The sequence below is a fragment of the Lithobates pipiens genome, unplaced genomic scaffold, assembly GCF_037356315.1.
Source record: "Lithobates pipiens isolate NorthernLeopardFrog02 unplaced genomic scaffold, aLitPip1_a1.2 Scaffold_3, whole genome shotgun sequence".
Taxonomy (NCBI): domain Eukaryota; kingdom Metazoa; phylum Chordata; class Amphibia; order Anura; family Ranidae; genus Lithobates; species Lithobates pipiens.
This window is the reverse complement of record NW_027507790.1, coordinates 9,070,494-9,083,345: the sequence shown is the minus strand read 5'-3', so window position 1 is coordinate 9,083,345 and position 12,852 is coordinate 9,070,494. Positions and strand designations below refer to the sequence as shown.

The window sequence follows — 12,852 nt, the reverse complement described above, 5'->3', positions numbered from 1 at the left end:
GAAGTTGTTATGTAAAGGCAGGTGTCCCAATACTTTTGGCAATATAGTGTATTTCCCCCTGGTAATATCCTCGCTCTGACCCAAACTGTCTGCTTTCATACATGGTGTTCTCTCCTCCTGCATATATTACTACCTGGCATATCCTCTGCACTTCTCTCCTCCGCATATTGTCTACTTTCATACCCAATGTTCTCCTCTTCTGCACATCCTGCTCTTTGCCATACCCTCTAAACTCCTCTCCTGCAAATCCTCCCCTCTGTCATACCCAATGTTCTCTCCTGCACATCCTGCCCTCTGTCATACCCAGTGTTCTCTTTTCCTGCATGACTTGCCCTCTGTCATACCCAATGTTCTCTCCTGCACATCCTGCCATCTGTCATACTCAATGCCCCCCTCTCCTACACATACTGCCCTCTGTCATACCCAGTGTTCTCCTTTCCTGCACGTCCTGCCCTCTGTCATACCCAGTACTGTTCTCGCCTGCACACCCCGCCTTCTGTCATGCTCAATGCTTTCCTCTACTGCGCATTCTGCCCTCTTTCATACTCAATGCTCTCCTCTCCTGCACATCCTGCTTACTGTCATACCCAGTATTCTCCTCTCCTACACATCCTGCCCTCTTTCATACCCAGTGTTCTCCTCTCCTGCACATCCTGCCCTCTGTCACACCCTCTGAACTTCTCTTCTGCACATCCTGCAATCTGCCATACCCAATGTTCTCTCCTGCACATCCTGCCCTCTGTCGTACCCAATGTTCTCTCCTGCACATTGTGCCCTCTGTCATATTTAATGCTCCCCTCTCCTGCACATCCTGCCCTCTGTCATACCCAGTTTTCTCCTCTCCTGCACATCCTGTCCTCTGTCATACCCAGTGCTGTTCTCTCCTGCACATCCGGCCCTCTGCTATACTCAATGCTCCCCTCTCCTGCACATCCTGCCTTCTGTCATACACAGTGTTCTCATCTCCTACACATCCTGCTCTCTATCATACCCAGTGCTGTTCGCTCCTGCATATCCTGCCCTCTTTCATACTCAATGTTCTCCTCTCCTGCACGTCCTGCCCTCTGTCTTGCCCAGTGCTGTTCGCTCCTGCACATCCTGCACTCTGTCATACTCAGTGCTCCCCTCTCCTGCACATCCTGCACTCTGTCATACTCAATGCGTTCCTCTCCTGCACATCCTGCCTTCTGTCATACTCAATGTTCTCCTCTCCTGCACACCTTGCCCTCTGTCATACCCAGTGCTGTCCTCTCCTGCACATGCTGCCCTCTGTCATACCCTCTGCACTACTCTTCTGCGCATCCTGCCCTCTGTTATACCCTCTGCACACCTCTCTTGCACATCCTGTCCTCTGTCATGCACAATGCTTTCCTCTCCTGTGAATACTGCATCCTGCCACACCCCCCGCCCTCCTTTACTTCACATACTGTCTGCTATCACACTCCCTGCAGTCCTCTACAGTGCATACTGCCATATATCATACCTTCGTTATATCCCAAAGCTTTCCCATTCTTGAAGGCGCACACTTTTGGTAGTATATATAGAAATCTTGTAGCAGCTTTCCAGATATTATAGATCATTAAAAAAAAAAAATAATTAAAAAAACTATAAGAAGTAAGTTATGCTTGTAAGCTCAGACACATAGAAACTGAATGCCAACCAAAAAAAAGGGTCACTTATAGTCTGTACGATGTATATAAACCAAGTTTCATGGTTGCAGAATGATCCCTATTTAATTTTCATTTATGCTGCTTTTGTAGTGTTTCACCGTAGTATAAATGATAGCTATGTTATGAATATACCTAACTAGCATAGGCCATGTGTTTTTAGCTACCTGCTTGAACTCCAAGCTAGCAGCTAAAAACACACTTGAACTACATAAATAGGAAGTGTGTAACCTGCCAAAGGACTAGTAATTTTGTGCAGCCAGTGATCCAGGCACATCTACTAGACAGTACAACCGGGTCCCGGACTTCCGCTGCTACAGTAAAGTGTGGTTAAGAAAACATCCCAGCTTACAGACTGCAAAGGCACAGCAGCACTCTTTTCACTTTGTTCGGTCCTTCTAGTAACATGTTCCTTGTCAGATTATGTGCCTGCAGCAGAGCATGTAGCAAGGTGTTATCCCTCCCTCTTTCAGTCTAAGTGCTGCTACAAAAGTTTTCAGGAGTAATTCAAGTACTTACAGTAGCTATTCTAAAGTCAAAAGTTTTTGTACCCTAATACATGCATTAAGGTAAAATACCTTCACCTTGCTGTTTTTCCCCCTTCCCCCTCTCTAAATACTTACCTGGGTCCTCTCTCGATCCAGCACTGTGTCCAGCTGCAGAAGCGCTGTCCTTTCTAGTTGCTATCAGAGTACAGACCAATACCAGTGGGAGGCATTGGCTCCTGCTGCTCTCAGTCAGATCCAGTAAGGAGGCAGCAGGGCCAAGCCGTGCTGTGTGTCTATGGACACACACAACATGACTTGGGAACACACCCGCATGTGTGCCACCATAGCACACGGGTTGCTATGGGGGCACGCTCAGGAGAGAAATGGCCAGCATTAGTGGGGGAACCCAGAAGAGGAGGTAAGAGGCTGATCTGTGCAATATCCTTGCACAGAGCAGGTAAGTATAAACCTCTTTTTTAATTTTAGGTTAAAAAAAGAGGCTTTAGTATTACTTTAAAAATACAATAATGATCTATTAATGAATATGTAAGTGTATTAATATAAGAGTATAGCTTTGAAATGTTATTATGTTCCATATGTCTGTTAACATGTGCACATTGCTTAATAGCCTATTGCCTGGATGGCCAAATCACTGTGTAGTGTGTTTATAGACTAGATGTGGTATGTATGCTGCATTATATGTTTCTTGAGGGTCATCAATTCATTAGCTACATGTCTTCATCAGTTCTCATTTACTTCATAGCCCATCGTGTGCAGACATCACGTCCCACAACATTTTCCCCCCAACGAATGTCCAATGTTGCTCCTCCCCGCACCTCCAGCCCATCCCGCGGACGTAATTCTGAGGGCCTGCCCAGGAACGCTCAGAAGCCAGAACCAAGCACTCCGCGACGATCCACTCCAGCCCCCTCTTCTTCATTGAACAACACCTCCAAGACGCCATCATCTCAAAAGGAGCGTCCAGGACTACATGGCATTAATTCATTCAGGTATGTCTACCAAGTGAACGCACTCACTGATTGCAAATGATATTGGCATTGTGCCACCATGGCGTCTACAAATGAACCTTAAGGACCAGTTATGAAAGGGACTTGTCAAATTTCTATTTATGATCTGATAACTGGGAAAGGTGGCCTATTCCTGATCATAAAATGGCTCTCCTCTCGTATATATTTGTTATATCTCCGAAAAGTGAAAGAAATTCACTCTTGCGGTGGATTTTTCGCTGCTAAATGATACAGCTGCCCAGATAGCTGACTAAGCCCTATCACAGTGCAGAGAGCTTTCTTTCAGGATCTAAGCTTCCTGATAAGCATCAAACTTTAGACTGAGCTGCTTTTTAAAAAATAAGTGCACCGTTATTTAAAAATGGTAACTGATATGTTGCTTCTCATATCTGGTTTATGTATGCTCAGCAGTTTGCTGCCCTAAAATTATCATTACCCTAAGCTTTTCTAAAATGGGCAATTGCTTGCAGCTGAACAGTTAAAAGTGTGGTAAAGCTAATAAGTTAAATTGTGGCATACGTGTCACACATCCATGTGTCTTTTCATGTTTGGTGACCCTGTGCACTCTAACATTCATGAAAAGGTGGCCTTTCTGCACACCAGTGTTTACTGTGATAGGGACTGGTCACTGCTGCCTGCTTTCTGTAAGCAAGGTGACAAATCATCTCTGTGCCTTCCCAGATATATAGTCTTATATAATAATTTCATTAGCATGGGGGGGAAGGAGTAACCAGTGAAGACATAATATAGTGTAGTTTAAACCCTAAAAAAACAAAAGTCCTGATCTGTAGCATAGTGCTTGTGTTATGTCATTTGTCCCTGGGTCCCCCTGTCTGTGCTGACCATGGTAATCATGGCTTTTGAGCTGGGTCAGTTTACGTGCCTCTGTCATCCCACTTTCTGCTGTGAGTCTCTCCCCCTCCCTCCCTGCCTGTCAGCGTGAGAGCGGCTCTCCTGCCCGCCCCTCCTGTCACTATTCAGCTGCAATATTCAGCAAACATACATGCATCCCCTTATGCTGGCATTAACAATAGTGTTTGTGTTCTTTTAATATGAAAAGGCCAAATACCTTTTCTTACACTGCTGCTGTGCGGTCACGTGACTTTCCTTTGCTGGCTGGCTGACGTTATAGTGGAATCTCAGCCCCTCCTGCTGCTCCCCATAGATCGGGGAAGGAGAGCGGAGGTGGGATCATGTGACCGCACAGCTGCAGTGTGAGAAAAGGTATTTAGCTGTTTCATTTTTTTTTTAAAACACACAAACTATAGTTAATGCTTGCATAATCCAGAAGGGATACCTGTAGAGTCACAATGTGACTTTACAAACATTTTAAGGGCCTATTTGATCAATTCTAGCCTGCAGGCTGGTGTCCAATGTGTACGGATAGTAGAGGGGCGTACTTACTCAGTTCAGATCTCCTTCTAAGCATGGTGCCCACTGGGAATGAAGGCAGCTCCCTCTTCTTCCCATCTCAGGTCATGTAATATGTCACATGACAGAGCGAGTCAGGAAGATAGATCTGCCTTCACTCTCCAGTGGTGCCACGCTAAGATGGAGGTATGTTTTTAGGGGTCATCCTATCTCTCCTGACAGGAATGATGCTGTAGTCCCTTCTGTCACTGAAATGCTGGAAAACACAGTAGTCAAAACTCCCAGTGAGCCATCTACCCCTTCAACATATCAACACTGTACCCAGGGCATGTGCCTCTGCCCCCCTACCTTGCCCTAGCCCTGAACACAACACAACAAGATAAGAAGAGGGAGGCTTAAGAACTATTTTAGGAACAATGGATGGATGGAACAATGCACACAGCTGCGTAAAGATCTCTAATACAGCGATCAGTACAGAGCCATATATGAATATATTGCAACACTGGCAACTAGAAGAGGATGAAGAAGAATTTTATGCACGTAACATTATACTCAGGATCTTTCTGTCAAAAACAAAAAGTGTTTTTTTATGTACAGATCTGAACACAGCTGTTTTGTTTGAAGGCATTCACACTTGTGCGTAAACATGCTCTGCGTTCAGATCCATAGCGCAAAATCCAAAAATCTGTATCTGAGGAGATATTACAGTGTCTTGAAAAAGTATTTACACCCCTTGAAATTTTCCACATTTTTTCATGTTAAAACCAAAAAGGTAAATGTATTTTATTGGGATTTTATGTGATAGACCAACACAAAGTTGCACATAACTGTGACGTGGAAGGAAAATGATAAATGGTTTTAATTTTTACAAATAAATTTGGAAAAAGTGTGGAGTACATTTGTAATCAGCCCCCATTACTCTGATACCCCTAACTAAAATCTAGTGGAACAAATTGCCTTCAGAAGTCACCTAACTAGTAAATAGAGTCACCTGTGTGTAATTTAATCTCAGTATAAATACAGCTGTTCTGTGTAGCCCTCGAAGGTTTGTTAGAGAACCTTAGTGAGCAAACAGCATCATGAAGGCCAAAGGAACACACCAGACAGGTCAGGGATAAAGTTGTGGAAACGTTTAAAGCAGGGTTAGATTATTAAAAAAAAAAAATATCTCAAGCTTTAAACATCCCACGGAGCACTGTTTCATTTATCATTTAAAAATGGAAAGAGTATGGCACAACTGAAAACCTACCAAGACATGGCCATCTACCTAAACTGACAGGCCGGGCAAGGAGAGCTTAAACATAGAATCAGCCAAAATGCCCATGCTGCCGAGATCTACAGCTCAGGTAGGAGAATCTGTCCACAGGACAACTATTAGTTGTGCACGCCACAAATCTGGCCTTTATGGAGGAGGGGCAAGAAGAAAGTCATTGTTGAAAGAAAGCCATAAGAAGTCCCGTTTGCAGTTTGCGAGAAATCATGTGGGGGGACACAGCAAACATGTGGTAGAAGGTGCTCTGGTCAGATGAGACCAAAATTGAACTCTTGGACCTAAAAGCAAAATGCCATGTGTGGTGGAAATTAACACTGCACACCCCCCCTGAACACACCATCCCCATTGTGAAACATGGTGGTGGCAGCATCATGTTGTGGGGATGCTTTTCTTCAGCAGGGACAGGGAAGCTGGTCAGAGTTTATGGGAAGATGGATCTTGATAAATAGAAGGCAATCTTAGAAGAAAACCTGTTAGTCTACAAAAGACTTGAGACTGGGGTGGAGGTTCATCTTCCAGCAGGACAATGACCCTAAACATACAGCCAGAGCTACAATGAAATTGTTTAGATCAAAGCATATTCATCTGTTAGAATGGCCCAGTCAAAGTCCAGACCTAAATCCTATTTAGAATCTGTGGCAAGACTTGAAAATTGCTGTTCGCAGATGCTCTCCATCCAATCTGACAGAGCTTGAACTATTTTACAAAGAAGAATGGCCAAAAAGCTGGTAGAGACATACCCAAAAAGACTTGCAGCTGGAATTGCAGCAAAAGGTGGTTCTACAAGGTATTAACTCAGGGGGGCTGAATACAAATGCACACCACACTTTTCACATATTTATTTGTAAAAAAATGTTTTCCTTCCACTTCACAATTATGTGCCACTTTGTGTTGGTCTATCACAAAAAATCCCAATAAAATACATTTATGTTTTTTGCTGTAACATGACAAAATGTGGAAACTTTCAAGGAGTATGAATACTTTTTCAAGGCACTGTATTATTATGATACAGGATTTATATAGGTCCAACAGTTTACCCAGCGCTTTACAGCATAAGGGCAGACAGTAAAATTACAATAAAATTGAATACAGTAGGAATCAGAGTGCCCTGCTCATTAGAGCTTATAATCTAAGAGGGAGGGTCAAGAGAAACAAAGGGTAATAACTGTGGGGGGTGGGCTGATGGAGAAAATAACTATACAATTGTTGGGTGGGGGCCAGATAGGCTTCTCTGAAGAGATGAGTTTTCAGGGATTGTCTGAAAGTGGACAGAATAGGTCAGTCAGTTTGGGGTAGGGAATTCCAAAGGATAGGAGAAGCTCTGGAAAAGTCCTGAAGGCAAGCATGGGAGTTGACAAGGGAACTAGAATGCAGGAGGTCTTGAGAGGAACAAAGAGAACGATTTGGTTGGTATTTTGAGACTAGGTTAGTGACGTAGCTGGAGGCCACGTCGTGGATGGCTTTGTAAAGTTGTTGCTAGTATTTTGAATTTAATACATTGGGTGAGGGTAAGCCAGTGGAGGGATTGGCAGAGAGGAGTAGCAGACACAGAGCGGTTGGTAAGGTGGATGAGCCTGGCAGCAGAATTCATGACAGACCGAAAGGAGTTGTAAAGTCAGAAGGTTTTTTATCCTAATACTCACCTGAGCCCCCTCTCTGTGCAGCGATGTCCATGAGTGTCTTGGCAGTCCGAGACTCTCTTTCCTGATTGGCTGACTGACTATGATCAGCCAATCAGGACAGAGAGGGGCTAGGCCACAGCTCCGTGTCTGAATGGAATTAGGGAGCTGTGAATCTGGGGAGCTGTGGTTCGGGTGCCTCCATAGCAAGCTGCTTGCTGTGGGGGCACTTGACAGAAGGGAGGGGCCAGGAGCACAGAAGAGGCACCCTAGAAGAGGGTGACCTGGGCTGCTCTATGCAAATCCACTGCACAGGACAGGTAAGTATAACAGGTTTGTTATTTTTATTGAAAAAAAACAAGACTTTATAATCACTTGAAGGGAGGATAGCCTATGTAGGGGTAAGCCAATGAGGAGGGAGTTTTTGTAGTCGAGGCGAGATATGACCATGGAGTGTATACACTTATAAAGAAGCAGTCATTTGGAAAAAAAAGCAGGATAATTTTACGCAAATATTTACTGATCATTATGCAAGAACTTTTGTGCTAGAACAAAAAACGTAAAATAAGATCAGTAAAATTGTGAATGTACTGTAGCCTAAATCACACAGGCGTAAAAACGAACAGAAAAAACACATTTACAAGAGGTTTTTATTTATGGATCTGAACGCAGCTCCATTGTTTTCAATTGAGACATTCACACAGGTGTGTAAACATGCACTGCGTTCAGATCAGTAACACAAAATCCAAAAATCTGCATCTGAAGACATACAAATACACGTATGCCAGATACAGGCATTGGTTAAAAAAAAGGACAATTTTACAAAAGTATTTACTGATCATTACGCAAGAACTCTTGTGCATGCATGCATAATTAGATGCGTAAAAAGCATGTGTAATTAGATCAGTAAAATGTTAGCGCCCATGTGAATGTAGCCTAAATCTGTCCATAGAGTCCTTTGTCTGGTGATGACTTTATTAATCATTAGCTAGGTCATTAAGGCTGGATTCACACATATGCAGTTTTAATGCTTTTTGCAGTTTGCAGATTTGCACTACAGGCCATTTAACATTGTTTCCTATGGAACACGTTCTGTAGTGAAAAATGCAAAGAGCACTAGAAATGCATAGGTGTGAATCCAGCCTTAAACTTGCAGGACACTGATGATCCTGGAAGAATTCCCTGGGGGATAAGAAAAAAGGTAAACAGTTGTAACACAATTTGAAAAATGATAAAAGTAGGGCCCTCACAACTACTGGTCCTCCTTTTACCCGTATAAAGCATGACAGAAGGACTATAGATAGAATAGGACTTCTACTGTCTGTCTCCAGTACCTGGCCAGGTGTTAGCTTCTGTACTCATCACATGTGAGCCTTTCGTGCATTACTGTACATTATAGGTATGCGAAAAGATATATTTCAACACTTGATTTGCTTGAACATTTAAATTAAAGAAGATGAAATACAGTATGTCAAAATGCACTTATTTTTTTAAATGAAGCACTCAAAACAACTACAGTTAAAGCCACACTCCTTACCAGGAGTAAATGTAATGTTAATAGTCATAATGTGTTTCTATAGTTTTAAGAGGATGTCTTTTTAATTATGATTCCAGAAAGTCAAAAAACATCCACAATAACAGAAAAGGATCACGAGGAAACGCTGGTTTCAGCAGATAGTTAATGCAAGCCTTATGGATAGTCAGCTGCTCAAGACGACTGACATAAATAAACATTTATTAGTAGAAAGGAAACCATTGACTTCTTGACCATTCTATGCTTTTTCTTTTTTATAATATTTTATTTTGGCTATGCCATTTTAACTTGCTTCTAATAATTAGCTTACTGTTTTTACAAAGATTATGAGTTTTTTTTTATTAACAAGGGCATTCTGTGTATGTGCAAAGTTCATTCTCATTATTAATCATTTATTCATTCTTGACTTGGCTGCATTTACAAACAAATGAGAATCGGGTAAAAGGTAACATGTAGTTCAATCTATTAGTTATCTTAACAGATCATCAGCCATTTTTACCATCCTACCATGTACTGCAGTATATGGTGCTAGCTGCACCAGCAAGAATTTGTTTATTTCCTGAATGATAACAAAAAAAAAGTTAATGAAAACCTGCTTGTATGCATCATGTATACAATGGGGGTTACTTACAAAAGGCAAATCCACTTTGCACTGAAAGTGCACTTGAAAGTGCAGTTGCTCTATATCTAGGGGGTAGATCTGAAATGAGTGGAAGCTCTGCTGATTTTATCATCCAATCATGTGCAAGCTAAAATGCTGTTTTTTATTTTCCTTGCATGTCCCCCTCGGATCTACAGCGACTTTACTTCCAAGTGCACTTTCAGTGCAAAGTGGATTTTACTTTAGTAAATTACCCCATTGACTTTTTAAAAGCTTTCTCTCTATACATTTCTAAAAAACATCCCTAGCTCAGAAGCACAAATACCTACCAAACTCTATGTTCCTCATCACTTTTATCAGTAGGGTCCCTGCACAGACCAATGCCCCTACCAAAGTTCAAGTTGGTAACACAGAAAATAGCTAAATCTCTCTTGTACAGCCATAACATTTCATCTACTCCTTCCACCCTGAGGCTGGGTTCACACTGGAACGATGCAGGAACGCCGCAAATCCGCGGCGTTTTCCTGCATCGCATGCCTCCCGCCGGCAGTTCACACTGCCCTATGCGGACTGCTGGGAGTGTCAGTGAAATGTTAATGACACCCCCAGATCAGTTTGTATATCGCAGTGCAATCTGCAAACTCGGACAGGAATCGGATCGCATGGTGTGAACACCCATGCGATCCGATTCTGCTGCGGACCAAAAAAAGGGTCCCGTGCGAGTTTGCGGTGGGTGCGATGCGAATTCAGCCATACTATCTGTATGGCTGAACTCGCATCGCACAAGAGATTGGATGTGATTTGCACTGCAGTGCGGTGCGAATCACATCCGGTTCTCGCTGCTGCATCGGTGTGAACCCAGCCTTACTCCTATACTGAGGTCACAGTTGCCCTAAAAAAACTTTCAAGACTCCCAATTTGAATATCTTCATGAAAGGGGAGCCTTTATTTCTCTTCTGATACATTTCTAAACTATGAAGGACTTTGTGACTATTTCCACCAAGCTGAGAAAGTCTAAAAACTCGAGCGCTCAAACAAAGGTACTTCTTATAAAATCCTGGCACGTAATGTTTTACTCGATGCAGCCCCCCTTAAATCTGGTCATCTTCAAACTGCAAAAACGCACACAGAAGGGCACAAACGCCTAGCACATTACCACCATTAACATTTATTAAATCCAAAAACAATTGCATACTCACAAACATATATAAAAACAGGCGTGTCAAACAAAAACTCAAGCTGTAGGTAGTGCCACCTATTCATTTATGGAAGGCTAACCTGTTTCAGAGGTTAAGCCTAGTACACAAATGTCGGACGACATCGGCCGATTAAAAAAAAAATGGCCGACATTTGGCCTGTGCATGGCAGCTGGTCTGCGTGCATGCTGCAACCGACCGACCAGCTCCCGATCAGCACTCTCATTCAATGGCTGAGAGCACTGACTGGATGGTTCTTGCGGGGGGGGGGGGGATTGTCCACAGCTCAACAGGGGAGATCGTTGTACTAACGTCGGATGTTTAGTACAATTGGAGCTGTCATAAAAAAAAGCTGATAGTGTGTGCTAGGCTTAAAAAGGAAGTAAACCCTGATGGGTTTACTTCCTCTTTGATTCCCTGCAAAGATAAAGCATAATGGACTACTATGCATCGCATAGTAGTCCATTATGTGTCACTTACCTGACACAGGAGCCAGTGAAGTCACCGCTGTCCCCTTGTGTACGGAGCCTCCATCTTCTTGGTGGGTCTCACTGCTCCGGCGCTGTCACACAACGAAGCTGCGATGACGTCACTCCCGCGCATGCACACGGGAGCCGCCACTCGCGGCATATCACCGTCAACAGCCGGGCTCTGTGCGCCTGCACGCCACTGTCTACGGCGCATGCGCCATAGACAGCGGTGCCTGTGTTTTGGCAAATATCTCCTAAATCTTGTAGGTTTAGGAGATATTTCTTGGACCTACAGGTAAGCCTTAATCTAGGCTTACCTGTAGGTCAAAGTGGTTTGTAAGGATTTACAACCACTTTAAAACCCCCTTAGACACATTTCATCCTTCCTCTAGTCTGGTCTGGACTAACATCTGGCTGTAAATATCAGCAAGGGAATGGCCTTGGCCATTCTTTTTTAAGATACCTTTGGACTCTCATGTTCTATTTAAGACCTTTATCCAGGGCATAGCTCACATCTCTTCTGTCCAATATTCCACCTTAAATACGTTGTGGAATATTCTTCTTCTTTCCTTGTATTCTGCTCCAAAGCATCCCAAGGAAATTTCTCTGCACTGTTTGAACATTGTGTATGCTGTAAAAGTTTACCTCTCTGCTACTGATTCATATTTGAAAATCAGGTTCCCTCTTTGTGCTTCCTGAGGGCTCACACAAGGGTCTTGCTGTATCTCATAACATCATTACTATGTGGGTTTGACAGATTATTGTGACATCTATAGCCTGGAGGATAGGGTCCCTCTCTTTCCTGCTAGAACATACTTTACTAGATAAGTACAGATCTGCAAGGCTTCTGTTCACACATTTGTTAAAAATGTACTCCAGGTTTAATATTGCTTTAAATAGTTTGTTCAGATGCTTCTTCTGATTGACTGAGGTGGAGCGGTGGGCAGATGACCCTATAATCTCTACCAGTTTTATATTTATTCATATAAATACAAGGCTTCCTATGAATGGCTGAGCAATGCTGTCTGACTCAAATTTGTTCTGGGAACGGGATGGAAGTCCCTGTCTCACTGCCAGAACAGAGCGCTGTATACTGTATGTACAGTGCCTTGAAAAAGTATTCATACTCCTTGTCGTTTTCCACATTTTGTCATGTTACAACCAAAAATGTAAATGGATTTTGTTGGGATTTTATGTGATAGACCAACACAAAGTGGCACATAATTGTGAATTGGAAGAAAAATAATAAATGGTTTTCAAAATGTTTTACAAATAAATATTTGAAAAGTGTGGCATGCATTTGTATTCAGCCCTCTTTATTCTGATACCCCTAACTAAAATCTAGTGGAACCAATCGCCTTCAGAAGTCACCTAATTATTAAATAGTCCACCTGTGTGTAATTTTTCAGCATAAATAGAGCTATTCTGTGAAGCCCTCAAAGGTTTGTTAGAGAACCTTGGTGAACAAACAACATCATGAAGGCCAAGGAACACACCAGACAGGCCAGGGTTGTGGAGACGTTTAAAGCAGGGTTAGATCATAAAAAAATATCCCAAGCTTTAAACATCTCAAGGACCACTGTTCAATCCATCATCTGAAAATGG

At 42.8% G+C, this 12,852-nt stretch overlaps 1 protein-coding gene across 1 annotated transcript in view; it reads left to right on the top strand.

The window, feature by feature from the left end:
• GAS2L1 (growth arrest specific 2 like 1) overlaps positions 1-12,852 on the top strand; it is a 73,905-nt gene that overhangs the window by 48,968 nt on the left and 12,085 nt on the right. Inside the window, exon 5 of the mRNA XM_077461236.1 lies at positions 2,919-3,165. Within this exon, the coding sequence (XP_077317362.1) occupies positions 2,919-3,165 (247 nt within the window). The remainder of the gene's footprint in view (positions 1-2,918; positions 3,166-12,852) is intronic.